The following is a 27265-nucleotide window of genomic DNA, read 5'->3' as shown; positions in this document are numbered from 1 at the left end:
AAACGACACATATCTCCACCTGTCTCCATGACGAGCCAGGGGAGACATCACCACAACACTACGTGATTTGGCTCACCCATTACATGAACTTAAGTGAACACTGAACAGGTACCCTAAGTGCATGTCAAATTTAGGAACTGAAGGAGGACTTAAAGCAGCACAATGTAACTTTCAGCTTTTGTTGAGTTTGGCGGCTCCTTTGGACAAAAACGGTAGTGCTTTACCAGAAAGAACACTACATTTCCCATGAGCACCAGCGCGTACTGCCGGAAAGATCCTGTCCCCGTCGCGTGCATTTGTTTTGATAGCGAATGAAGACGGGACGGACTTTCAAAACTACTTTTCTGTTTCACCAAGTGAACAGACGGAACGCAAAAAAAAAGATGTTAAACTGCTGGAAAGGAACTGGAATTTACCGGGATACCTTAAACAAGGAAGCCAGGGAGCAGTATATGGAGAAAATAATAATTATATAATAACGGTTTGGGTCCATATGAAATCCCTACTAAAGAGTGGAGCTCCACTCGTAAGGACTTACTGCCGCAGTTTTGCACAACCGACGTCTTAGGCTACCTTGTTTAGGAGTGTTTGGCAGATGCTTTGGTAAATGTTTGACTCGCCATGTGTTTCAATAAATTAGTATAATAGTACAACATACAGTAGTGTTTTGTATTACTCTTACTTTTCTTTTCTTTTTTTTCTGACTGCTATATTATGCGGAAGAGGCTCCGAGGCGTGAGCAATATTTTTGTTTTCCTCGTGAGATTTTTTTCCTCTGCAGCTACAAATAGAGTTAATATTTTTTCCTCAACAAACTAGTTTTATCTGAAGATTGGGGTTAATCGCACCGCAGAGAGCTGGCCAGCAACTGCGTTTAGCTGGAGAAGTGGGGAATAAAACCTGTATGAATGATCCACCCGGTCTGTGTGAGTGTTTGTTTGTGGTAAACTGAGGAAGGTTATGTTTGGTCGTTACAGCCGCGATCCAACCGAGCCGACGACTCTTTGTTATCTCAGATACTCGGCCTCCGTGGTTCTGCCTCCAAGCAGGAAAGCGGTGAAAAGTTAAACCATTAGCGATCTTTTCCCCACATCTGTTATGTGGAGCTGCTGCAGCCACAACACAGCAACGGGTTACCAGCTTCTGCTGAGCTCTGCGCTCCACACCCCGCCCATTTTCGTCTCGACTACGAATCGGGAAGGAGGGGGAAGTGACGTATGCCGTAAAGCAGTCAAAGCCGTAAAAATGTGTAGTTTTTTAGTGTGGAAGGGTTCCTACCATGCACCTCAAAGTTACATAGTGCCAGTGAAGGCGATACAGACCCCTCAGACCATGACAGAGGTGTCATTAAACCTGTTGTAAGTTGATGTACCATCACAATGACTCTGGAAATATGATATTAAGGTGGAAAAGTTACATAGTGCTGCTTTAATACTTGTAATATTTAACCATAATAAACTAGTGAATTTTGCAGCCTTTTCTACACAAGTTTTTGAAATATGAACATCTGGTTTAGTTGACTTCAGGTGACCCCAAATAAGCAAACACATCCGACTACAAAAGTTCTCATTTTGAATAAAAAAACAATATTTAAGGAACTAAACTGTTAATTTACACAGACTGATTGTGTTGTTGATCACATCTAGACTCACCGAATTTCACTGCTGTCCTTTATAGAAATCAGTTTTGGTCGAACCTCTTCTGTTGAGTCGTGCTCCTCCATGCCCAGCTGATTCAGAACATCCAGTTTCTGTCGAACCTCTTCTGTTGAGCCGTGCTCCTCCATTCCCAGCTGATCCAGAACCAGAACATCCTCTGAAAAAATAAAATGACAATAAGAACAAAAACAAAAATTAAACTGACCTGAAAATTAATAATATGACTGTTGTGACATATTAAACTAAAGTGTGTTCTGTAATTAACATCAGAAGTGTCTTCAATCTTTAATCAATCAGTCTGAATGTTTTGGCACGCACGCACGCACGCACGCACGCACGCACGCACGCACGCACGCACGCACGCACGCACGCACGCACGCACGCACGCACGCACGCACGCATTTTGCAATATATTGCAATGTTATACATAGTTCACTGAAAACTGTAAAAGGCATTATACATCTTAAAGTCCGAGTTGCACATCAGATTATAGTGATAATTCATGGGACAAACTGAGTCAAAACATTGTAATTCAAATTATCCAATTTTCTGTTTTATTGTAACTATACAAGCTAAACTTACAAAATATTTGCATACGTTGTTCATATCATCTACATAATATTAAATTAACAATATTATTTAAGTCCATGTATACAATAATTGACTACACTGATTCAACTCGTTTCAGAATTGCAACCACAAAAACAAAAAGACCAACTGAAAAAAACGGTTCACCGACAGAGATGGTTTTAGAAATGATGGCGAGAAAAGAAAAGTGTAACAGAGAAAAATAATTGTATCCTTGGTCAGAGTTTTTAATTTATTTGCTCCAGATTGTGCTTTTAATCTCAGATTTTGAGTTTTATTCAGGTTATCTGGCGTTGAGTTGACAACAGAAATGATCAGGAGGAACTGCATCACTAACAAACATCTGGAAGCCTTTTACAGCTGTTACAGATGTTGGGTTTTACACATCTATGAACTACATGGAGCCTCACAACACAATTCCCAGTTGGTGTTTCTAGACGTGGCGTTACCTGCATCATCTGCAATAACAAAGATGGACTCCAGGTTTTTGAAATTATCACTTTCAATAAGTTACTGCAAGAGGGTGTGAATCAGAGGAAGCTGCATATATCAGTACTGGAAAAACTTCAAAGTATCATCATATCAGATATTAGCAAATATTCAATATCCTGCATCCCTAGTATTTACACACACACACACACACACACACACACACACACACACACACACACACACACACACACACACACACACACACACACACATCATTAAACAATATATTTACCTTTATCTCCTTTATTCCTCCTCTTTTCCTTCCTCCTTTTCCTGTATTTGTAACCAACGACTCCAGAAACCAAGACCACCAGCAGGACACCCATCACCACTCCTACAATAACTCCAGTCCAGTCTGCAACAGAAAAACACAAGAATTAAAATGACAGTTTTTGTGTTTTTGTTGTCAGTGATTTGAACCCGAGTCTCAACAGATCACAGCACACATGAACCTTCACAACTCTCTGTTACTGTTTGTAGGTGCAGTTTCTTAAATCTGTTTTATTGACTTATGACCAGTTCTTGAGCTAAAGTCAGTGACACAGGAGTTCTTTGAAGGTTTCCACTCTTTACTGAAATAAATAATTCAGAATAATTTAGCAACATTAAAAGTCTCCATCTATAGCAGGAGATGGATGCAGTTGTGTGACGTCACGGTCAAACACTGTTGCTCTGACGATCTACGTCACCGACAACTTACTGCTGCAGCAGACTGATGTCATGCAGATGTTCATACAATCAGTTCAACTTTTGACATGAACATAACCAAACAGGCAGCACTCTTTCCTTTTAAATATTCAAATTAAACATTAGACATGACCAAAACTAAACTCTTAATAACTTACATAATAAGTTACCTAATAACTTAATAACTAACACTTTTAACCGTCTTACCTTTTGGTATGTGAAGAAAGGTGTATTTCACGTATGTTTCCTCTTCATCACTGAGTTCACATTTGTATGTTCCTGTCTGGTCTGAAGATAAATTCTTCAGCATGAGACTTCCTGTCCTTGATACAGTCATCACGTGCTGCTTCCACCTCTCTGAAGTTATGTAGCGGCCTTCATCTCCGCTCTGTGTCAGGATGATCTCTTTGTGGTTAAATGTCCAGATGAGATTCCTTATTGGATAATTAGCGGTTGAGCAGGAGATTTTTCTTTCAGTGTCTGATCCACTTATAACAGCTGAAATTACAGTAAACATGACATGGAATGATGGAAACCCAAAACACCTCAAACTGAAAAGAAAACTGAACATCAGTTGGAATGGACAAAAGCTTTTGTAGACGACATAAACATGTCATTAAGGTCTTTGTGCCACTGATAGCCACCACATAAACATTTAAAGGGAACCTATTATGAAAAACACGTTTTCTCTTGCTTCAACATATATAAAGTGGTTTCCCCTCAGCCTGCCAACTCAGAGAAGGAGGAAAGCAACCAAATTCTGCAGTGTCTGTACAGCCGCCCGGATGAGCCATCCAGTGTGATGTGGCTTCTACGAACCATTCAGATTCTGCTCCCTTTCGTTACGTAACGAAAATGCAGAGGCTGAATTTCTCATTTATTTAGCAAAAAACAAAAAAGCTTGTTTTTAAGACATTCAAGGCCTGTTTAAAATAGGTATTAGATGCCATAATAGGTCGCCTTTAAATGTAATTTCTACCTAGTTGAAGCAAAGTGGATCTCCTGCTGTTTGCTGGAGTGCTGACGTTGCAGATGTAGTCCAGGTCACTATCTCCGTCTGAAAGTATCAGAGAGCTGCTGATGCTGTAAAGCTGCTGTTCAGTCTGCTGGACTGTTGGTGGGTTCTGCAGGTTCATGCTGGATGGAGGATTGGTGGTCCAGGTGAGTCCAGGTTCAGGATAGATCCCCTCTGAGCTGCAGGTGATTTTATTTTGTACCTGCGCAATGTTGACGTTCTGGACTGGAGCTGGAGGACAAATATGTAGTTATTAAAGTTGTCAATGTCCAGTGTTGTGCTAGTTACTGAAAAATAGTAACTAGCTACCATTACTAGTTACTTCATTAAAAAGTAACTCAGGAAGTAACTCAGTTACTTCAACCAAAAAGTAATGCGTTACTATGAAAAGTAACTTTTTATTTACTTTAAATTAAAACATTATTTTACATTGTGCATCATGTTCTGCATTCTAAACAGTCTCCCCACTTCTTCACTTCCTGTGTCAATAACGTTGGTCGCTTAGCAACAAGCTGAGAATGACCAATGAGCTTCAGCAAGCAGCTCAAGAATGGGACCCTTTGATTAATCGTTCATTACAGTCTCAGATATAATCCATGGTGGCATGTCGGTTTATAAGAATATTTTTGCCCAGAAGAAAAAAAAAAAGACAACAACTATTTTCTTCTCTCGAAAAAACACACCTGAACCGCGGGCTTTAGGAGAAAAAGACGCTACAGAGTCGGGATGCAGCGGCTCAAGGCTGATTTATGGTTCTGCGTTACACCAACGCATAGGGTACACCATCGATTTAACGCAGAACCATAATTCAGGCTACAGAAGAACAGGGAAATACCTGCGAGGCGGTGCTGATCTCCGCAATTTGAAGCCTTCTATAATAATTGTAAAAATAATTTATCTTATCACGGGTTCTTTTTGGAACGTAACCCCTGCGAAAAACCATGGATTACTGTAATGACAATGGCCGGGTTTCCCAGATCCAACCTCTCTTAAGGATTTAAGAAGGTTCCAAAGAAGGTTTCAACTAAGAAGGGGCCCTAAGATACGGGTGTTTCCCAGATGACTTCTTAACACCGTTCTCAGGACCGCTCTTTAGTTTTGCTCTTTTAGAAGCTCTTTGGAGGAGCTGTCCACCACCGTGCTTCCAAAACCAAATCAATCGATGCCAGGCAAATCGATCACCGATCACTATCAGCGCATTTTCACATGCAGCACTGCTACCTAACGCATTAATTCTCTGCTGCCTGTGCGTTGTGTGTGTTATAATGAAAAACTAAGATGATAAATATACTTCAATGACCCTTTTTCATGATGAAAACAAGACTGCAACTATATAAGAAGTAGTCTTGGTAAGAGAATAACGAGGAAATATATTGTTTTTATTAAATGTGAAAGATGGACGAAAGGACAAATTAACTTAACGAACAGCATATAGGACCACATTGTATCCTCCTGACTAGTAAAACAGAATCCTTCACCTCAAAAAAATTGCACCGCGTTGCACTCCGGATATGTGGAGACACCAACGTGATGAGGCGTTGTATCTCAGCCCGTGGAAGCTGGTAACTCATCTGGACAGCCCGGTCCGACAGCAGGTCCAGGGGATTGAATTGCTGACACACAAATGCGTTCATATAAACCGTTCTGCTTCGCGCACGGCGACGCGGTTGATTTGCGGCGAGAATATGCTTTATAGCAGCCATGGTATCTCACACATGCGATTTTGCAACGTCTTTATATGGAGCAGTGGATGAAGTCTCCCTTAATGAGGTTCCAGCTGAACTCAGTTACACCTGTCAGTTGCCTGATGTGTTAAATGTGGCAGGTTTGGAGGGTTGATGTGTTTTTGATGTGCCCTGAAGCATTTTTGAGTGTGGTACATTATCTCATATGTGCACGCAGATGTGGGATGTGTGCAGACAAATTATGATAAATGATAGTCATGATGATCGTTCTATTTGTGCACAATGCATAAAACATATACAGGAACACACTTGTTATTCCTTATTTTTCTTTATCCACTGCCAATCCAGACGTCAAGCACTGGAAATCTGCATCAAAAACCACAAACGAAACACAAAACCGACAAGGGCCAAAACACGAGCAGCAAAATCTCGAGATCTGATCACAGTCTGAGCTAAGCTACCGCGATTAACTAACCACAAAACTACAGAGCAAGCATGCAGGTGAACAAGCCAGTGTGTATGTCTATGTGTGTGTGTGTGCGTGTATGTATATGATCATGCGTGTGTGTGTGTGTGTGTGTGTGTGTGTGTGTGTGTGTGTGTGTGTGTGTGTGTGTGTGTATGCGTGTGTATACGTGCGTGTGTATGTACATGTCTGTGTGGCTATGTGTGTGTGTGTGTGTGTGTGTATGTATATGTTTGTGTGGCTGTGTATGTGTATATATGTGTGTGTATATGTATGTGACTGAGTGGCTATGTGTGTGTGTGTGTTTTCTGTGTGTGTGAGCGTGTATATGTATACGTGGCTATGTGTGTGTATGTGTGCATGTATTAATATGTATATGTGTATGTGTGCGTCAGTGTGTGTGTGTATATGTCAATGTGGCTATGTATGTGTGTGGGTATGAGTGTGTCTGTGTGTGTGTGTGTGTGTGTGTGTGTGTGTGTGTGTGTGTGTGTGTGTGTGTGTGTGTGTGTGTGTGTGTGTGTGTGTGTGTGTGTGTGTGTAATAATCCTATCAAAGCTCCAACTGAAGTGTATCTATAGTGGGGGAGAGGGGGAGGCAACCCCACCACCCGCGAGACCAGAGGCCGACAAGGAAGAACCCGGAACCCAGGCCAACGGTAACCCCACAGAGGGCGAGAAGAGGGCGGGAGGCAACCCACCGCCAGCGAGGCCCCCCACCCCCCCTGCGGTGGCCGATAGGGCCCGCGGGCAGGGCCCCCACGACACGGAAGCGGCCCTCCAGGACCAGAGGGGCGCCCCGCCGCGGAGGCAGCGGGGGGGACCGGAGACGGGCCTGGAGAGAGGGAACCCCCCAACAGGGCGACACCCGCGCGGGCCCGACAACGGAGGGCCCCAGACCCAGGCATCCCAATCATTCATCCATTAATCTATCCGGTATCTATAATAATAATAATAATAATAATAATAATAAAATATACTAACCATAATAATGATGATAACAATAATAATGATAATAATATAATAATAATATTAATAAACATCTTTGTATGTAATAATATCAATAAATTATTAAATTTTGTTGTCCTGCCAATGGAAGCCCAAATCCCCCATGGCAGGACCCTTCCATACCGCATTCTCACCGACAAAGACGCACAATCACGCACCGTTTCCCCCTCCCCGGGGGGGTCCAGCACCGCCAGAAGGCATCCCAGGCTGCGCAACGAGCCCCCCTAGGCCCGGGCATCGTGACCCACCTATCCCAGGCCGGCGAGGGAACGCGGGTGATGTGGGCCCCCATCCCGACCCTGGTGTTGAGTGCTTGTGATTAATGCCATAAAAACATGGAGGGGGAGGACAGGTTATCATGCTGACAATAATCTTACCAAGTGAGGCGGGGAGTGCCGGGCCACGCGGGACAATGCCCCCCACGCCCCGGACCCCCCGCCCCTGCCTATGTGCGTATGAGTCGTGTAAGGGGGGGAAGGAGGGGGAGCAGAGGCCGAAGCCAGGAGGAAGGACCAGCGGAGTCGGCCCTGGAAGGACGCCCACGCTCCCCCACCGGCCATCCAGTTGACGGGAGCCGGCCCTCCGAGCCGGGCCAGGGCCCCCCTGCCCGTACATCCCCCGGCCAGGGGAGGCCCGATCCCCGGACCCGGCCCCACCCCGACCCCCCCCCCCCCTTCTATAATAGAAGGGGTGACTCTTTTCAGACGTTTGATAAGAGCCTTGCTAATTATTTTAAGGTCTACATTTATCAATGATATTGGGCGGTAGCTCGATGGGAGCAAGGGATCTTTGTCCGGTTTTAATAAAAGACTAATATTAGCAGAGTTCATATTTGAGGGTAAGCTTTTATTCTCCCTAACATTTAGGATCATTTTATAAAATGTTGGTGCTAATATGCTCCAGAATTCCTTATACTGGTTATACTCGACTGGGAAACCATTTGGGCCCGGAGATTTATTATTAGGTATATGTTGAAGAGCTTCATGAAGTTCTCCTATTGAGAGCGGTGAGTCTAAATTCGTAACCTGTTCCTGATGTAACTTCGGCAGATTAATTTCTCCAAGAAACTCATTGATGGATTGGTCGGATGGTTCGATTTGTGATGAGTATAGTTTATAGTAAAAGTATCTAAAAACTGAATTTATTAAACAGGGATCATGTGTAACTTCCCCTAACTGGTCCTTAATAGATGTTATGGTTGTTTTTTCTTTGTTTATTTTTAATTGATTGGCTAAATATTTTCCTGATCTGTTAGCGTGTGCAAAGTTTTCCAGGCGGAGCCTTTGTACTAGAAACTGCGTTTTTGCGTCAATTATTTTATTTCATTCTATTTTAGTTTTCCTTATTCTTTTTTTAATATTTTTTTGGGCTCTAGTGGCCCTTTATTCAAGCTGCAGATATGAAAGGGGTAGAGAGAGAGAGATCGGGGATGACATGCAGCAAAGGTGCGCAGGCCGGGATTCAAACCTGTGACCGCTGCAGGAGGACTGTAGCCTCAGTATATGAGCCGCTGCTTAACCCACTGCGCCACCAAGCGGCCCTAGTTTTCCTTATTCTATTAAGGATATGTTCGTCTGCAGAGGTCCGGAAGGCCTCCTCTAGCATTTTAATTTCGCATTATAATTCTTTTGTTTTTAAGTTATCTTTCCTTTTCTTATTTGAGGAAAAGGAAATTATTTTGCCTCGCATTACTGCTTTTCCTGCTTCCCATAGAACGCTCGCTGATATTTCCGGCTGATCGTTATTTCGCAAAAATATGTCCCATTCTTTCTTAAAAAAATTAATAAAGTCGGGGTCTTTGAGCAATGATGTATTAAATCTCCAATTTTTGGAGGATGATACGCTCCCTCTCTTCCCCAGAGTGAAAGAAACTGGTGCGTGATCGCTAATATTAATTGGGTGAATTTGGGATTCTGAGATATCTCTCATCAGAGAGCTACTGACTAAAAAATAATCTAACCTAGAGTATGAGTGATGAACAGCTGAGAAAAAAGTGTAGTCCCTGAGGGTTGGGTGGAGAGAACGCCATGTATCGCAAAGACCCAGATCATTCATATATTGCTTAACAATACTTGCTGACTGCCAACTCCTGTGTCCGCCTGCGTTACTGAGCCTGTCCATTCCAGAGTCCAGAACCATGTTGAGGTCTCCTCCGATGATGACTGTGTTGTCTAAGGCCCGGTTTCCCAGATCAGTTAAGTAGCTCTTAACAGCGAAAGACTTCTTTCACACCTTCTTAAGGAGCCTGTGAAAGAAAAACGCGTTTCCCAGAGTCGCTCTTAGTTTAAGAATCTCTTTCATTAAGAAGGAAATGAAAGATGCTGCTGACCCAGTCTTTACAACCATCTTAGTGAACAAAGACTCACAGATCCAGGCGCGTCAGGCAAATCAATATCACACCAAGCAATGAGATATTAAAACAATGCACCCCGCACAAATTTTGATCTATTTCATACTTTAGACTTTATTCATTCGTCATTAACAGACTTGTGCAGACCTGGATGACAAGCTGATGATGACCATTAATTAGAATCAGGTGTGATGATGCAAGGAAACATCTAAAACATGCAGGACAGGGGTCCCGAGGACCAGGGTTGGAGACCCTGCTGTGTACAATCATGTATTGTACTAGTGGCTTTTCAACTTTACTCAGAGGCTGTAAATCTCCAACATTGTAGTCCATTATCAATGTGTCTCCCTATTGCTGGGAAATCAGATCCCTGAAGGTGCAGCAGTGGGACTGGGATCGTTCGGGGCTGTTGGGTCTTCTTGGTCTTTCTGGGAACTTTTTTGATTGTTAAGGACTTGCAGATATTTTCTCACACTGAACGGATGCTTTAACTCCACACAACGTTTCAAATTTGAAGTTGACGAGGCAGATGTTCAGACTTGTTTTCTCAGCGCAGGTGGACATAATTTGCACAGAAAGGTTAAATTTCTACCGTAGGACTCCTTGGGAGACGATGTGTAAAATTCCTGCAGATAATGATAAATGGATCATCGGCTCGCTGACGCTGCGTCCGCGACGTCTCTCTTCACCTGTCAAGGCTGAATTATGGTTCCGCGTTACCCTACGGCTTGGCTACGTCGTCGATTTAACGTGGAACCATAATTCAGGCTTCATTTGTAAAGACTGCAACGGGCTCGTTGAGTATTTTAAATGTGCGCGCCGCCCGCTGGTGAAATGAGAAAGATTATTCCATAATAATTGGACCTAAGCAGTGAAGCTGAAACTCACATAATCTGAACAGTTCAAATTCCAGTTCATGATCTGCAGAATGAACAAGTTCACGTTTAAGTTATTTATTTGTAAATATGTTGCGTTCAGTTCAATGTTCTCACAGAAATGAACGCGTTTATTTGAACTCGTTCATGCACAACACTGCTGGCTGCACTGTGTTTTTACGCAGTGTGGAGCTTCCTGGAGGTGGTGGGGGACGGCATCGGACTGAGCAAGGCGTCGGTGTCACGGAGTGTGGCAGCCGTGACACCGATCCTCCTGCGCCATGCCCGAGCGCACATCGAGAAGCCTACCACAAGGGAGGAGATCCGCCAGGTCCACCAAGGATTCCATGCCATGGCTGGGATCCCCCGGGTGATTGGTGTTGAGGAGCAGCGCTGCGTGTCTCCACACACCCGCAAATACAACGTTGATGAATGCAAGATTCTGCTTAATAGTGAAAAAGGTCAAGCAGCTAAATAAACTTCAGAATATTTGTGTGTCCTATATGCTGATCGTTAAGTTAATTTGTCCTTTCGTCCATCTTTCACATTTAATAAAAAATAAATTTCCTCATTATTCTCTTACCAAGACTACTTCTTATTTAGTTGCAGTCTTGTTTTCATCATGAAAAAGGGTCATTGAAGTATATTTATCATCTTAGTTTTTCATTATAACACACATAACGCACAGGCAGCAGGGAATTAGTGCGTTAGGTAGCAGTGCTGCGTGTGAAAATGCGCTGATAGTGATCGGTGATCGATTTGCCTGGCATCGATTGATTAGGTTTCAGAACCGGACAGCTCCTCCAAAGAGCTTCTGAAAGGGCGAAACTAAAGAACGGTGTTAAGAAGTCATCTGGGAAACACCCGTATCTTAGGGTTCTCTCTTAGTTGAAACCTTCTCTGAACCTCTCTTAAATCCTTAAGAGAGGTCGGATCTGGGAAACCCGGCCTAAGTGTCTACATTTCCTTCTTAATGAAAGAGATTCTTAAGCTAAGAGCGACTCTGGGAAATGCGTTTTTCTTTCACAGGCTCCTTAAGAAGGTTTGAAAGAAGCCTTTTGCTGTTAAGAGCTACTTAACTGATCTGGGAAACCTTGCCAATGTATAGAACATTTCTAGTATTTTTACCGAGAACTGTAAAATTGTGCAGGGCTGATCTTCAAAATATAAGGAATGGGCATAGAGTTATTCACAGGTTATAAAGTATTTTTTTATTTTGTCAGTAAGTATGTTGGACTACTAATTAATGACGAAGTCCCTCAAAAAAAACGTGACAGGAAAAAGGACTTCACTAATAAAACCAAGTTGAACTTAGTGATTTTCAACATCGTCATATTATATTGTTTAGCCAAAAATAGATTCATTACCTCTTCGCTATCCATCCTGCAAATGACGGCTGAAAACAGAAAGTAGTTTTGAAAGTCCGTCACGTCTTTTCTAATTCATTATCAAAACAAATGCACGCGAAGGGGACAGGAGTTTTCCGGCAGTAACGCGCTGGTGCTCATAGGAAACGTAGTGTTCTTTCTGGTAAAGCACTACCGCTTTTGTCCAAAGGAGCTGCCAAACTCAACAAAAGTTGAAAGTTACATTGTGCTGCTTTAATGAAAGAGCTTCTTAAGCTAAGAGCCACTCTGGGAAACGCGTTTTTCTTTCACAGGCTCCTTAAGAAGGTTTGAAAGAAGCCTTTTGCTGTTAAGAGATTCTTAACTGATCTGGGAAACCCGGCCAATATTTCCACGTTGTGAAACTCGCATTTTCTTGGCTCATGACCGCTCATGTTTTTGAAAGCACACACACTACGTTTCCCCCGGTTCTCCGCATGTGGGGAAAAAAAACTTTAATCGAGCCAGGAATAACGGGGTAACGCACTGTTTGGTAACGGTAATTGCGTTACTGAATTAAAAAAGTAATGTGTGAGATTAATCAAAGTTCTGAATTAAGTTTGTCTTTATGAAAACTGTCAGAATCAAGTCAGTTTGGAGAACTGCCTGTTAGTCCACATGCTTATCACATGTTACCAGTTACAACAGCCACTCCCTAAACTCAGGGGTTTGGGCTGGTCCCCAACTGTCTCATTTCAGTTGGACAATTCTGTTGGAACACCCTCAACAGAAATTATGTCTGTTTGTTCTGCACAGCAAAGATTAGTTGTTTTTCAACTGAAATGTTCTGTTTATCTGTTTGTTGCCTCCCATTGTCCATTCACTGTCTACCATTGGTTGTCTTAAAATGGTCATTTTCCTGTTTGAAATTACAATAAAAAGGCGATGCACAGAGGAGAAACCGAAGCACTAATCAGCAGCTTTCACAAGAGAGCCTCTGTTGCTGTGAAAGCTTTGACTTTGCTTCCCCTCTTGCAAGAGCGCATTTAAAAACTCATTTCCAAACAGTCTTTGGTGTTTTTCTTTGTTAAAAGCTGGGTTTAATGTTGATTAGACCCAACATTCTTTGGTGCCGAAAATCCCGGGACTCAAGATCTGTGACGATTGGAACGGCGTACGATCAAAGAGGCCACCTGAGAACTGGGGCCCGATTTTAGGGACAGGGCCAATAGAAGTTGGTTTTGTGCCGCTCCAGAGTCCAGTGACGAGGTACCCGAGCCGGGAAGACGCCGAGACTGGTGAGAAACCTCTTCTTACTTAATACTTAGGGTATTGAAGTATTTTTGTGTATAATACAAGTGAAATTCTGTGTAAGGAAAAAAAAGGTGTTGGCAGGGGTCTGGGGCCCGTTTTTGAAGTGAGGAACTTTTAAAAGACACTAGCCTAGGGCGTAAGTGTGAAAGGCCAATACCACAGGGGTTTAGGACCCGGGGGTTTAGGACCCGACAGAAAAAACGAGAAGAGGTTTCTATTGGAATTATTTTTTAATGGGTTTGTCTAATGTTTGTCTTGTATAATGTTTCTCGTTTAAATGTTCATGATTGAAACTGTCCATTAACAATATTGCGGTTTTTAAAAATATGAAGTAAAAGTTTAAATTGCTCACTAAATAAATCAGCGCTAAAAACCAAACTGTTAAAACAAAACTTATGAACTGAAAGAAAGCTAAAACAAAAGATCGCTAAAATAACAAATATGTGGTTAAACTAAAACTTATGGTGAACCTAAAGTAAATATAAAAAAAAAAAAAAAAAAAAACTCTTAGTTGACGGGACGTCCCTGAAATAGGTGAATAAAAGATTGTGACAAAATATTGCGCAAAAAAATACGGAACTTAAAAGATAAAAAATAAGTTAAGGCTGAAAGCAAAACTGACTGAAAAAAATGGGACAAAAGTCCAGCAAAAAGGTACCACCAGATACACGGTTTATGATGCAACGATTTCCTGAAAGTTGCAAACCTGTGAAAAAGTGGCAGAAAAAACATGGTTTTGATGGTAAATTTGACACTTCTAAACTGCTTGAAATAAAAAGAACATTGCAGCATGAAGAGAGGGTAAAGAATGGCAAAGCAGGTGATAAAATACGAAAACAGTTGAAGAATATTGAAGTGTGGATTGTACAAGCAAGACAGAGAGAAGCAGATCGTGAAGCGAAGAAAGAAAGAAAGATGTTGAAAAAAGAAAGCTATACTGCAGCTATGATGAAGATTAGAGCGGATGAGGAGACGGGCGCACGCTCACGTACCGCCCAGCCCGATGAGGTCCCAGTGCTGGCTCCGCCCCCACTGCCAATCCCAGTACTGGCCCCACCTCCACAACATGACGCCTCACCTACAGTTGTAGTCCGCACACTAGAGGGAGCCACAACCCATGAAAGAAACGATGTTTGGTCACCAGTACAGACCAGAAATCAGCGACAGATGAAGGGAAAAGACAGGCTTTACCCTCTACTCACCGTCCCAAGTGGTTATGAAGACCCACCACCATATCCACCCGCTCAACTTCAACCTGGGCCACCACCATCCCAGCTCTACCCCCTAGTCCAGGTCGCAAACCCCCACTATGGTCTCGACAATGACCAGGAAAGGAACCTGAGAGTTTTTCGCCCGTGGACTGAGACCGAATGCAGAGATGCCTGCAAAGGCCTGGGGGACCCCACTGCCACCCCCGGCAAATGGATTGAAAATTTCCGTCTACTCTGTGATTCATATGGACTAAATGGGATCGAGGTAGAAAGAGCTTTCAGAACCAGCTTGGGCCACAATTGGACGAGGGTTAAAGGAAATTTTAATCCAAGGGATAACCAAAACGACATTTTACAACCAGGAGATGCCCTCAGAGGACGGGTGGATGAAGTGATGAGACGAGTCCGCAACGCCTGGACTGCCGCCCCAGATTATGGTAAAATCAATACCACCGCCCAAAGGGAAGATGAAGATGTCCATATGTTCAGAGGAAGAATGGAAGAGATCTTCAAAGCCCACAGTGGGCTGGAGGAAGACCAGGATCCTGAAGGTGCTTACCAAAGACAACTACAGCAAAGCATCATGGCAGGCTTCCTCCCACGAATTTCAGGTTTCATCACCAAACACTGCGTCACCTATCGTACCCAGAACATGGCACAAATGATGGAGTGGGCTGCTCATGCTGAGTCAGTCCACAAGAAGAAAACTACCCCCACCACCCAAGTCCACGCCCTGGCCCAAGCTCTAGTAGCCCTGACCCATTCAGAAAAAGATCAAGAAGAAGAAGAAGAAGTTCTTTATAAAGAAAATAAAAGATTCCCCAGGGAGTTTGATCGCCCCGGAGAAGGACACTTCAGAGGACCAATACGTTTTAATGGCAAATGCCACAAATGCCAACGACTAGGCCACTACGTTAGAGACTGCCCTGAGCGTGGCAAATGCTACAACTGCCACCGACTAGGTCACTACGCTAAAGACTGCCCTGAGCCTCCCAAAGAAAAGCGTCCACCACCACATAACCCGCATCACGGTGACCACCAAGAATGACGTCAAAAGGATCCAGTGGAGAAAAAAGGGGATGATGACAACGAGACCCCTACCCCTGTTGACATCCTTGACTTGACCCACTTGTGCTCTCTGAACTCATCAGATCCAAAGAAGCCATATTACACCCTAAGATTAGGCCCCTCAAGAAAAGCCATAAGGTTTTTGTGTGACTCCGGTGCCGACAAATCAGTTCTGAAAGATAAAGCTCCAGGAGTAGAGCCTGGAAAAAAGCTGATCACAGTAGTCGCCGCGGGGGGGCACACCTGTTTACTGAAATGGTCCAAACCAATTGATTTCGAAGACGAAGACGGAGATGTTAGTACAACTGAGTTTGTGCTAAGTCCACACTGTCCAGTAAACCTTCTAGGGAGAGATCTCCTATTGAAATTAAAGATCAGTCTAATCCCGACTGACGATGGGATAGAGGCTAGGAAAGGCACTGATGATCTAGGTGACAAGACCAACGTCCATGTGATCCAAGGGACTGAAGAACCAAAAAAGTTCTACACCTTGGACCCCATTTCTGGGGGTCCCGGTTCAGTAGTAAGCGCCTTGGAAGACAAAATCAGTGCAGTACAAGGTGAACATCAAACCAAGTGGCCTCTCCACGTCACCATGAGAGTTGGACCTGGAGATGAGCAGTACGACCACAAGTTTGAACACTTGGGCCCCCAAACGCTCACAGTTAACCACCTGTTCACCACCACCGGTGGAGATGCATGGGTTACAGTCAGTATGCCCACCAAAGCAAGAACCCTGTGGTGTTTCTGGTCAAACACCACACCACACATCTCCCTCTCCAAAAAACCAGGGAGACGCTGGAAAGACCTAGGCCAAATAGCATTCACATTTAAGAGCATGCCAGAAAAGAAGTGGACACAAACTGGACCAAAAACTGCTGAATATGAGTCCAGAGAATATGGCCTAGTAAAGAGAACAGCCCTCAGCTGGACCACTGTGGCACAGACGAAGACCCATTTGATAGAATGACATCAGAATCTCATCTGCCATACTGCAGAAGATTTCCCTGGTGTCCCAGCCACCTTGTGGTCAGCATCAAAGACCGATGTAGGACTGATGACTACAGCCAAGGAAGTAGTCATCACACCTAAGACCTCTCATAGACCTAGACTAAAACAATATCCATTAAAACCAGATGCAATTGAAGGAATAAGACCAGTAATTGAAGACATGGTGAAAGCGGGTGTGCTAGTTGAAGATCCCACATGTGAGTGCAATACCCCCATCTTTCCGGTCAAGAAGGCTGAAACTGGAACATGGAGACTAGTCCATGACCTCAGACATGTCAACACTGCTGTCCAGTCAAGGGCCCCCTGTGTACCAGACCCATACACGTTGCTGAACGAGCTAAAACCCCAGCAAGAGTATTTTACCGTGGTAGACCTCAGCAACGCCTTCTTCTCCATCCCGCTGAACCGACAGGCCCGCCACTGGTTCGGCTTCACGTTTGAAGGCCACAAATACACATATACCCGTCTTCCCCAAGGTTTTTGTGATAGCCCAACAATCTTTTCTCAGGAGATAATGGCATGTCTGAGTACACATCAACACTCACCAATGACCCAGATTCTGGTGTATGTAGATGACATTCTAATAGCTAGTCCAACAGAAGAAGAATGCAAAGAAGAAACAATTGCTCTGCTCAAGCACCTAGAGGAAACTGGAAACAAAGCCTCATTAAAGAAGCTCCAATTCTGCCAGAAGGAGGTGGTTTTCCTTGGACACAATGTCTCTCAAGCAGGAAAGAGCCTGACCGAGAACAGGAGGAAAGCCATCAGAAATTGTCCAAAACCCACTAACAAAAAGCAGATGATGGCATTCCTAGGATTAACCAATTATTGCAGAAGTTGGATCCCAAACTTTGCAGAGCTCACACAACCACTGTTGGATCTCATCTACACCATGGAAATGTCAATGAAAGACCCCATTCCATGGACCCCAGAAGGCACCCAAGCATTTGAGGAGGTGAAAACTGTGATTCTGAACTCTGGAGTCCTGGCCCTACCAAACTACAACAAGGCATTCATCCAGACAGTAGACTGTAAAGGTACATACATGACCTCAGTGCTACTACAGACATTTGGGGACAAACTAAGGCCAGTAGCGTTCTACTCCAAAAGGTTGGACCCAGTAGCAGCTGCACTGCCTTCTTGTGTTAGAGCAGTGTGCGCAGCTGCATTGGCCATCCAGGCCTCAGCTGAACTGGTGTTGTTTCACCCCCTCACCCTAAAAGTGCCACATGCTGTTGATATGCTAATCACCAGCACTAAAATGTCGTTCATGTCGCCTGCCAGACACCTGTCAATTAATGCAACACTGCTATCCCAACCACACCTGACGTTGCAGAGATGCAACACTCTGAATCCAGCCACACTTCTCCCCACAGAAGAAGACGGCGACCCGCACCACTGTGTGGAAAGAACAGACAGTTGTTGCAAACCAAGACCTGACCTACTAGACACGCCCATCCCAGATAGCACATATGTCTATGTAGATGGATCAGCCTCAAAATCACCTGAAGGAAAGAACCAAGTCGGTTATGCAGTAGTCACGGATGACGAAGTTCTGCATGCTGAAACACTGCCATCCAATCAATCAGCTCAATCTGCAGAAATCCAAGCCTTGACAAAAGCCTGTCAACTGTTTGAAGGAGAAATAGTCACAATATTCACAGACAGCCAATATGCACACTCGGTCCTCCATGTATTCTCCGCCCAATGGAACCGGCGAGGAATGAAGACATCCACAGGGAAACCAGTGGAACATGCAGCCTTATTGACAGAACTCCTCAAATCAGTACTGCTCCCCAAAGAAATAGCAGTATGCAAATGCAGGGCTCACACCAAAGGAATCGACAGAATCACCAAAGGAAACGCTAAAGCAGATGAAGCGGCCAAAGCAGCAGCTCAAAAAACCACAACTGACATCATGACCAGCACACAAATGGACACCATTCCAACTCAAATCTTAATTGACATGCAAAACAATGCTCCGCAAAGAGAGAAAGACATTTGGCTGAATGAGGGTGCTACTGTAACTTTAGAAGGCCTCTATGTAGTGCAAAACAAACCTGTACTCCCAAAAAATCTGTTCCCCCTGGTGGCTAAATTGAGCCATGGGAAATCCCATGTCTCAACAGGAGGGATGCAAAGTATGGTACATGAAATATTCCATACATCACCAGGTCTAAATACCTACTTTAAAAATTTTTGTAGGAGCTGCCTAACTTGTTGCAGGCACAACACGCAAGGCAATGTGAGACCTAAAAGAGGTCAGTGTCCCCAAGGGACATATCCATTTGAAGTTATCCATATGGATTTTATTGAGCTGTCCAGAAGTGGGCAATACAAGTATTGCCTAGTGTTAATTGACTCCCTATCCAAATGGGTTGAAATAGTTCCGGCCAAAACAGCTGACGCACTCACAGTAGCTAAAGCCATTTGCAAACACATAATTCCAGAACATGGCATTCCAAGATTAATTTGGAGCGATAATGGTGCACACTTTGTGAACACTGTAGTCCAAAACATGGCTAAACACCTAGGTATCAATCTAAAGAACCACTGTGCCTATCACCCACAAAGTGCAGGCCTAGTGGAACGAACTAATGGCACTGTTAAGCTAAGGCTCAGAAAAACCATGGAAGAAACTGGAAAACCATGGCCTGAATGCCTGCCATTAGTCAAAATGTACATGAGAATCGTCCCAAACCCATCAGGCCTCACACCCTTTGAGGTAGTGCATGGTCGCCCGTTCCAACTCCCTCTATGGGAGGGAGAACCGTGGCAAGAGAGAACAGAAGAGGCAGATCCACTCTCGATGTGGATGAGTAAATTGTTTGCTGAGAAAGATGTTCAAAGTTCCTGTAAGCTGCCGCTTTCTCCTCTCCCTTCTACGCAGGAATTGCTGAAACCAGGTGACCAGATCCTGGTTCGAGTGGTGAAACGAAAGACGTGGTCATCACCCCGATGGGACGGCCCTTTTGTCGTCCAGATCACGACCCCGACAGCAGTAAAGATTGAACGATCTACGTGGGTTCACCAGTCACAGTGCAAACTAGTAAAAAACTTTCCAGACCCTGAGTAGGCCGGAAGTCGGACGGTATCAAAACCTTTGTCCGCCGAAGAACTCATCTGACGCCTACTCACCAGCCACGGGTCGTGCCCCCTTGCACTGCCATCATGAGAATTCCACTCATCATCATGGCCATTGTGGTCCTCTTGACCACAATCTGGCTCCTGTTGGAGAAGAATGAAGAGGAGCCCCGAGTGAAGAGATCAGTAGCGGCCATACCAATCCGCAAGTGGTATGAAGTCAAACAACCCAAGACTCGGTTTGAAATGAACATGTGGTACAATTTTGCTGGGTTTATAGCTAAGGAACAGAACATGTCTAATTGCTATGTGTGTAGCCGAATGCCTTTGTCAGCAGGTAGCCCACCAGTACACCCCATTCCCATAGACCCATGTTGTGCGACTCGGGTAGCTTGGCTCATTAGTTATCCAAGGCCATAAATGAATATTATTAATAATTATTAATAATTAATAAAGTCGACTATTTATCAAATTGAATGACCAATATGATAAATAAAATCCTCGGGGCACCACTCCGGGGGCCTTAAATCCGGAGAAATTGGATAACTAAACAGCAGAAAATCAGTCTCATTATCATTTGAATTATCCTGCAGAACAGCAAATCTTATTATATCTTACAGAATAACAGTGAAGGCGTGATGTCCGAACACTAGGCTCTGCTTAAACAAATCAATTTGTGACCAAATCTTGCATGAAATAACAACAACCACTCGTTAAAAAATCAATCAGGATTTATTTACATACAGGTGTCAAAAGATGATAAACGCAACACCCCAAATAAACCTGATGGCAGAAATGGCTTAAGTATTATAAAACAATTAATTAACTAGAAAAACATCAATAGAAAAATATGACATGAAAGTTAAATGCATGGAATGGAAAAAAGAATCAAAGCAATAACAAAAATGATAAAGAACATCTACGGTTTAAAACATTGTGGCTGCACAAAGATGGCGGGGCTTCTGTGGTATTTAAAGATGGACGCGCCCTCGCCACGTGCAATCGGACCGGATGGCAAACGCAGCATTTAAAACGTGCCTACGGCAGAAAACAGCACCTTAAAACATGAATGACTAGCAGAAAGTAGTGACTACAAATTAATGACAACAGTCATGATAATGGTGCTGGTGTAATCTCAGCTCTGAACACAGATTTATGAATGAATGAATGAATGAATAGCCTTTATTGTCGCTGGGCTGGGCCCAGCACAGTGAGATTGAACCAGTACAACCCATCAAGACAACAGACAAAAACAATAACAACATGAGACATGAGTCAAACTGGCGAAATCAGATCAGAGAAAGGATGACATGGGGAGGGAAGAGGGGAAAAAAAAGCATCTTCATACTGTGTATGAATACACAGTGTGAAAGTGCAAAAAAAACCACTCCAGCACAGAAAGCAACATAACAATTTAACATCATCATCACAAGCCTTGCACATGTGTGTAGGGGGTGTGGATCTAGGGGCGGGGGGGATCCCGACGCAGTACCCCAAGTGAGCACCGCGGCCAGTGGCGCGGCTCTCAAACCTGTTGACTGTGGTGGGGGGGCTGATAAGAGAGGAGCCAGGAAGACGGTTGGATGAGGAGAGGGGGGGTGAGTGTGTGTGTCAGTGTGTGTGTGAGAGTCTGTGACTATAAGTCCAAAGACCTTTCACCCAGAAAGAGCCAAGCGTCCTTGATGTTTCGGGCGGCCGTACAGTTCTGGGGGCGGATCTTCAGGTGTTTTGGGAGAGGGAAGGACTAGGAGACAGAGTTATCTTGTTTGCATTCCTCCAGGAGATTGTGAGCAGGAGTGGTCATGCCAAGCCGCTCTCTCGAGGTCAAATTCGTAAATCAGCGGTTGTTTTGAGAACAGGCAGCCCAGTAATTTTCCGTCTGCCTTTCCAGTCTCTGATCATTCTCAGCGGCTTCAATCAGACGAAATAGTGATCAATCAATCATTCCGACCAAGCTGAGCTCTCAGCTTCTCCATGTTGTTATCCATCTTCTCAAAGCCCCCCGCCAGCCTGCGGTTCTGCTCGAGAATCACATCCAGCTTGCGGGCCTGCTCTCCCAGCGTAAAAGTCAGAGTGCTGATCGCTTTGCTTGATCCTTCTGCCACGTCCGGCAGCCTTTCTAAGTGGCTGAAAGAGGCCGCCGACGACTTACGCATTTGTCGATACATCAGGAGACCGCCTCCTCCAATCAAGGAGATAATCAGGAGAAATCCTGCGATCATAAATCCAAATATGTAGGCATCTTCTGCATCCTCGACTGACAAAATTGCCAGACACAACGGCTTCCACGCCTTATACGCGTCCATCGAATAGCCGGCAAAGAATGTCCCGTCAGGGCAGGAGGGCTCCCTTACCCCCTGTCTTCTTGTTGCAAAAATTTGGTCAATTGTGCTGAGAGACCAGTTAATCAATTCCATGGTTGTAGAGTTTTCGGAGGAGTGAAAAGAAGAGACTCTGAAGATGAGACAGGACAAAAGCAGTAGCAGGGCAGGAGATAAGGATAAGGGAGAGGAGCAGAAAAGCGTCCGCCTTCGCTGAGAGCCAGAAGAGAATGCGTGAAAGAATTTAGCTCTGTAACACTCTTAAGTCACTGATAACCCAGGTCTCACAATCTCACACACAGTTCTGAACACTCTTAAATCCTACTGATCACTGCTACGCGGGCTCACGTCTCCTCTGGGATCCGGAATCGGGTGCCTGCGGGTTTTGTCGACTGGGTTCGCGGCCCTGCTGGGGTTTCGCAGTCAGGCTATCGCGTCCCGTCCCTTCCCCTGAAACGGATTAGACAGCGGCGGGGCCGCCTCGTGCCGGGCCGTGGTTCCGGACCAAAACGGAGGCTCACACGCATTCCTAGGCGCGGCGGGGGACCGGTCTCTCCTGCCGTGCTTCCCTCTCTGCGCCGGTCGCCGACGCGCGGCCGTCCGGGCCCCGGGAGAGCTCACGCCGGGCGAGACGCCGGCCGTCCGTCCCCGATCCCCTGCGCGATTCGCAGACAGGGGCTCGGAGCTGGGAGGGGGGTTCAGTCTGAGAGATCAGTCGCAGCTGTGTCCCGATCTGATGCCGGGAGCTCGTGGGCATCCGAAGCTCGGATCTGCAGAAACTTAAAGAGGAACAGAGTTTAGTGAGAAATCGGAGCCTCCCGGGGGACCGCGGCTTCAACGGCCGGACCCCGCAGGGCCCGGTCCGGTGCGGGTCTCCGGCTCCCCCCCCATCCCGGGGGAGAGAGAGGTGGGATCTTTGGCCCAGAGCCAAAAAGATCCAGCTGTTCCAGGACGAGATGTTGTTGGAAGAGAGAGGAAAAAGGAGAGAGGGAAGCGGCGCGCGCCGTGGGTCCTCGGATCCTGCGGCCAGACCATGCTGCAGACCTCTCCTCTTGTGCCCCCCTTTAGGGGGGGGGAAGGTCGCGGTCCCTTTGGCCCGGAGCCAAAAGGACGTGCTAACCACCAGTTGAATGAAGGAAGAAGAGAGAAAAGTCTCGGTGCAGCACGGAGTTTTGTATCTCCGCGCGCTGCGATGACGTCATCAGTGTCTCGCTCGGGATTGGGTGCGCGTCGCTCTCAGGCGCCGCCCCATCCCGCAAGGCATGCTGGGATTGTAGTTCATGGCACAGTCGCCATTTTATGAGGCACATTAAAGCCAGTTTCAGGCCGGGGGGGGTTGACCAGGGTTTCAACGTTTGAATACGGTATACATTCACAAAATGTTCATAAACCTTTATAACAGTCCACATGATCACTGGGGTGGTCCAACACCCACGCAATGGTTCGTACTACCCTGATATATTGAAATCCAGGTACAGCTCAGGCTATTTGCTAAATTACGTTAAAGGATTCAACAGCACGGCCCCAGCTAATAAAGGCCGTGGGTTTAGCCATCTCCTATCATACGATTGGTCGTCCCCAATCATGATACAGGAAATACCGTTCCCACAACACCTTAAAGCAGTTTGTTACAGCAACGAAATAGATTTTGGGAAACCCACATTCATAGGAGAAGTCCCAATCTCTAAGTGCTCCATTAATCTAGCCGCTTGCGGCCGGAACACAGCTGACCCGACCAAATTTAACAAAACATTTTTGCCCACGAATGCCACTTGTACTGAGTACTATGCAGCTCCTGATGCAGTTGGGACTGACCCACAAGATGATATCTCTTGGATGTGTGGCAACTCAATCTATCTACTCCTCCCACCAGGATGGGTAGGTAGATGTATGATGGTAAGATTGGTCCAAGACGCATTTGTGTTTCGTGGACACCATACTCCCGCACGTACTAAACGTGCCATAGGTATCCTCCCCCATGACTCTGGGGTAGAGATGTCCCCGATGACCATAAACTCTGGTCAACAAGCCAAAAGATAGTTTTGTCAGCCCTTCCCCAGTTGGGAGTCGCAAAGACCATGTTAAGGATTGAGACTATAAATTATCGCATGGGTCTGTTCATTAACTCCACTCTTAAAGCCTTAGGAGGAGTGGCAACTGAAATGGCTGCCATTAGAGAAATGGAGCTCTAGCAAGATAGAACTGTGTTAGATTTGATAACTGCTAAGGATGGTGGAGTCTGTGCAATGATTGGGGAACACTGCTGTACATTCATCCCTGATGAAACCGGTACTGAAGGTAATATTACCACAGCTATAGCTGAATTACGTCAGTTGGCCAAAGTCGTGTCAGAAGACAGACGCTCAGCTGGTACCACCTTTTGGTCCTGGCTGATCTCAGGCCACTGGACTGACATAATCACTAAAATTATGATTCCATTTATCACTGTTCTGGTACTGTTCTGTGTTTTCACTGCCTGTATCATTCCGTGTCTCCGTGCAATGGTCCAAAGGTCCATCCAAACTTCATTAGTCCAGTATTCATTCCATCTCCATTCCATTTCCAGCAACTCCAACAAACCTTAATTGAGGAATGTGGCTACCCCAACAGAATTAATGACGAGAAAGTCCATGATGGCACCGGAATGTAAACTGTTTCATTTTGTTTACTAATAGTTGCATTAACAAATTTGCATTAAGTATGTTATAAGCTTTCCCCTTGATATTTCTCAAATGTTGAACTTATAGTATGATGCTCATATCCTAAGCCTGGTGGACGGATATTAGTTGAAGTTTCATAAGAACAACAGGAGGGAAATGTGAGATTAATCAAAGTTCTGAATTAAGTTTGTCTTTATGAAAACTGTCAGAATCAAGTCAGTTTGGAGAACTGCCTGTTAGTCCACATGCTTATCACATGTTACCAGTTACAACAGCCACTCCCTAAACTACTCAGGGGTTTGGGCTGGTCCACAACTGTCTCATTTCAGTTGGACAATTCTGTTGGAACACCCTCAACAGAAATTATGTCTGTTTGTTCTGCACAGCAAAGATTAGTTGTTTTTCAACTGAAATGTCCTGTTTATCTGTTTGTTGCCTCCCATTGTCCATCCACTGTCTACCATTGGTTGTCTTAAAATGGTAATTTTCCTGTTTGAAATTACAATAAAAAGGCGATGCACAGAGGAGAAACCGAAGCACTAATCAGCAGCTTTCACAAGAGAGCCTCCGTTGCTGTGAAAGCTTTGACTTTGCTTCCCCTCTTGCAAGAGCGCATTTAAAAACTCATTTCCAAACAGTCTTTGGTGTTTTTCTTTGTTAAAAGCTGGGTTTAATGTTGATTAGACCCAACAAATGCATTAGAGTATTAGTTACCGCTAAACTAAAAACTAACGGCATTACTGTAACGCGTTACTAAATAACGCGCTAGTCCCAACACTGTTAATGTCACAGTAGTCCAGTCTAGAGGAGATGAATGCGTGGACAAGCTTCTCTGCATCTGACAGGGTTAAAGTGTGGCGGAGTTTGGAGATGTTTCTAAGATGATAAAAGGAGGTTGTGCACAGGTGTTTTATATGGTCATTAAAATTCAGGTGAGGATCAAAAATAACTCCCAGATTAGTGACTGTGGAGGAGAGGGGTATGACCTGACTAGGGCTGTCCCCGACGCAGGATCTAGCTGGTCGACTCAAGTCGGGGAGTTTAATGCAACGCGTCGACGGCTCGTTTTTTAAGTACCCCTCCCCCGCCTCTGTATCAATTTGGCTTTTTTCCCAAGGGCTGTTTAAACCATGTCAACATACAGTGCATGCAACAGTAATATGAATATTGTTTTAAGCAGCTTTGAGCAGCTCCTTTTTTACCCTCGCCAAATGGTTTCCCATGGTTGTCGTTGCTGAACGGTAAGCAAATTCTTGCTTACACATCAAACACTGTACCTTTTTAGGGTCATCCTTCACAACTTCAAAATGTTTCCAAACCTTTGATTTCTTACTCGCCATGTTTTAACCTGCTGCTTTTTTTCACCGCATAACACACTTCACATGTAGCTCCTGCTGATACTGCACATGCGCAGTTTGCAGACTTGAGCAGAGCAGTGGGAATGGTGGACAATTCTCAATAAGAGCTTCTTAAAAAGCTTCTCTGGTGGGATCTTAAGAAGTTAGTTAAGAACGTGTCTGGGAAACACCCCTATCTTAGCGCTCCTTCTTAGCCGAACCCTTCTTAAGAGCCTTCTTAAGTCCTTAAGAACGATCAAATCTGGGAAACGCGGCCAACATCTGTTCTATTCTGTTTATTACAAAAAACCAACATGAGCAACAGACTTAAACATCTGAATCTGCTGAGGTTTTATTCTCCACATACCGTTCACATTCAGGTTGATGAAGTTCTCCTTATTTCCAGTGATGGTGCTGATGTTACACAGATATCTGCCCTGGTCCTGAACCTTCACTCGTCTCAGCAGCATTGAAGCATTTCCTCTGGAGATCTGGTCCTCAAACAGTGATGTTCTTCCTCTGAACCTCTGGGCCTGCTCTCTCAGTCGGTCTTGTTTGTGATGGTAGGAGTGAACCCGGGACTCTGGTGGAGTCTCTTGAATCCAGTGGATGACAACGTCATCATGGGCTGTGAAACTGCAGGGTAAGATACAAGTCTTGTGTACCTGACAGGAGACCTCTGTATCTGTAGAAACATCAGATGAAGATTCAGAACAAGACATTAACAGGAAACTCAGCCACTTTGAGGAACACACAGTTTTCTTTTACCTATATAAAATGTTATCATGCAGTTATAAACATAAATAAACAGACTATTTGTCCAACTGATAAAATCAGTCAAACAACTCTTGCAGTAAGTTTACCCCCCCCCCCCTTTTCAATCGGAGCCCATAGGTGGAAGCCAAGGTGGAGGAGGCTTGGTTGAGACATCCAAAGGCATCTAATACTTCTTGCTTCTTAAATAGGTCGGGGAACAAATTGAGTAACTGGAACGAACCATTCAGAGGGGTGAATAAGCAGGTGCACTGCAGAGATTGCCTGCCTGAAATAACTCCCAGGGTCATATCATATTCTGTTTTTCTTTCTGTTGGTTTCCCTCCATCCCAGGGGA

At 44.7% G+C, this 27265-nt stretch overlaps 1 protein-coding gene across 2 annotated transcripts in view; it reads right to left on the bottom strand.

The window, feature by feature from the left end:
- LOC133419028 (uncharacterized) overlaps window positions 1–27265 on the bottom strand; it is a 44076-nt gene that overhangs the window by 15801 nt on the left and 1010 nt on the right. For both annotated transcript variants that reach the window (XM_061708016.1, XM_061708018.1), the window contains exons 2-6: window positions 26522–26839; window positions 4405–4671; window positions 3633–3923; window positions 2971–3093; window positions 1653–1815 (exon numbers count right to left, since the gene is read on the bottom strand). In XM_061708016.1, coding sequence (XP_061564000.1) covers window positions 1653–1815; window positions 2971–3093; window positions 3633–3923; window positions 4405–4671; window positions 26522–26839 — 1162 coding nt within the window. The remainder of the gene's footprint in view (window positions 1–1652; window positions 1816–2970; window positions 3094–3632; window positions 3924–4404; window positions 4672–26521; window positions 26840–27265) is intronic.

This window comes from Cololabis saira, chromosome 19, assembly GCF_033807715.1.
Source record: "Cololabis saira isolate AMF1-May2022 chromosome 19, fColSai1.1, whole genome shotgun sequence".
Classification (NCBI taxonomy): Eukaryota; Metazoa; Chordata; class Actinopteri; order Beloniformes; family Belonidae; genus Cololabis; species Cololabis saira.
Note: the sequence above shows the minus strand (reverse complement) of the source record. Positions and strands in the feature narration are given on the sequence as shown.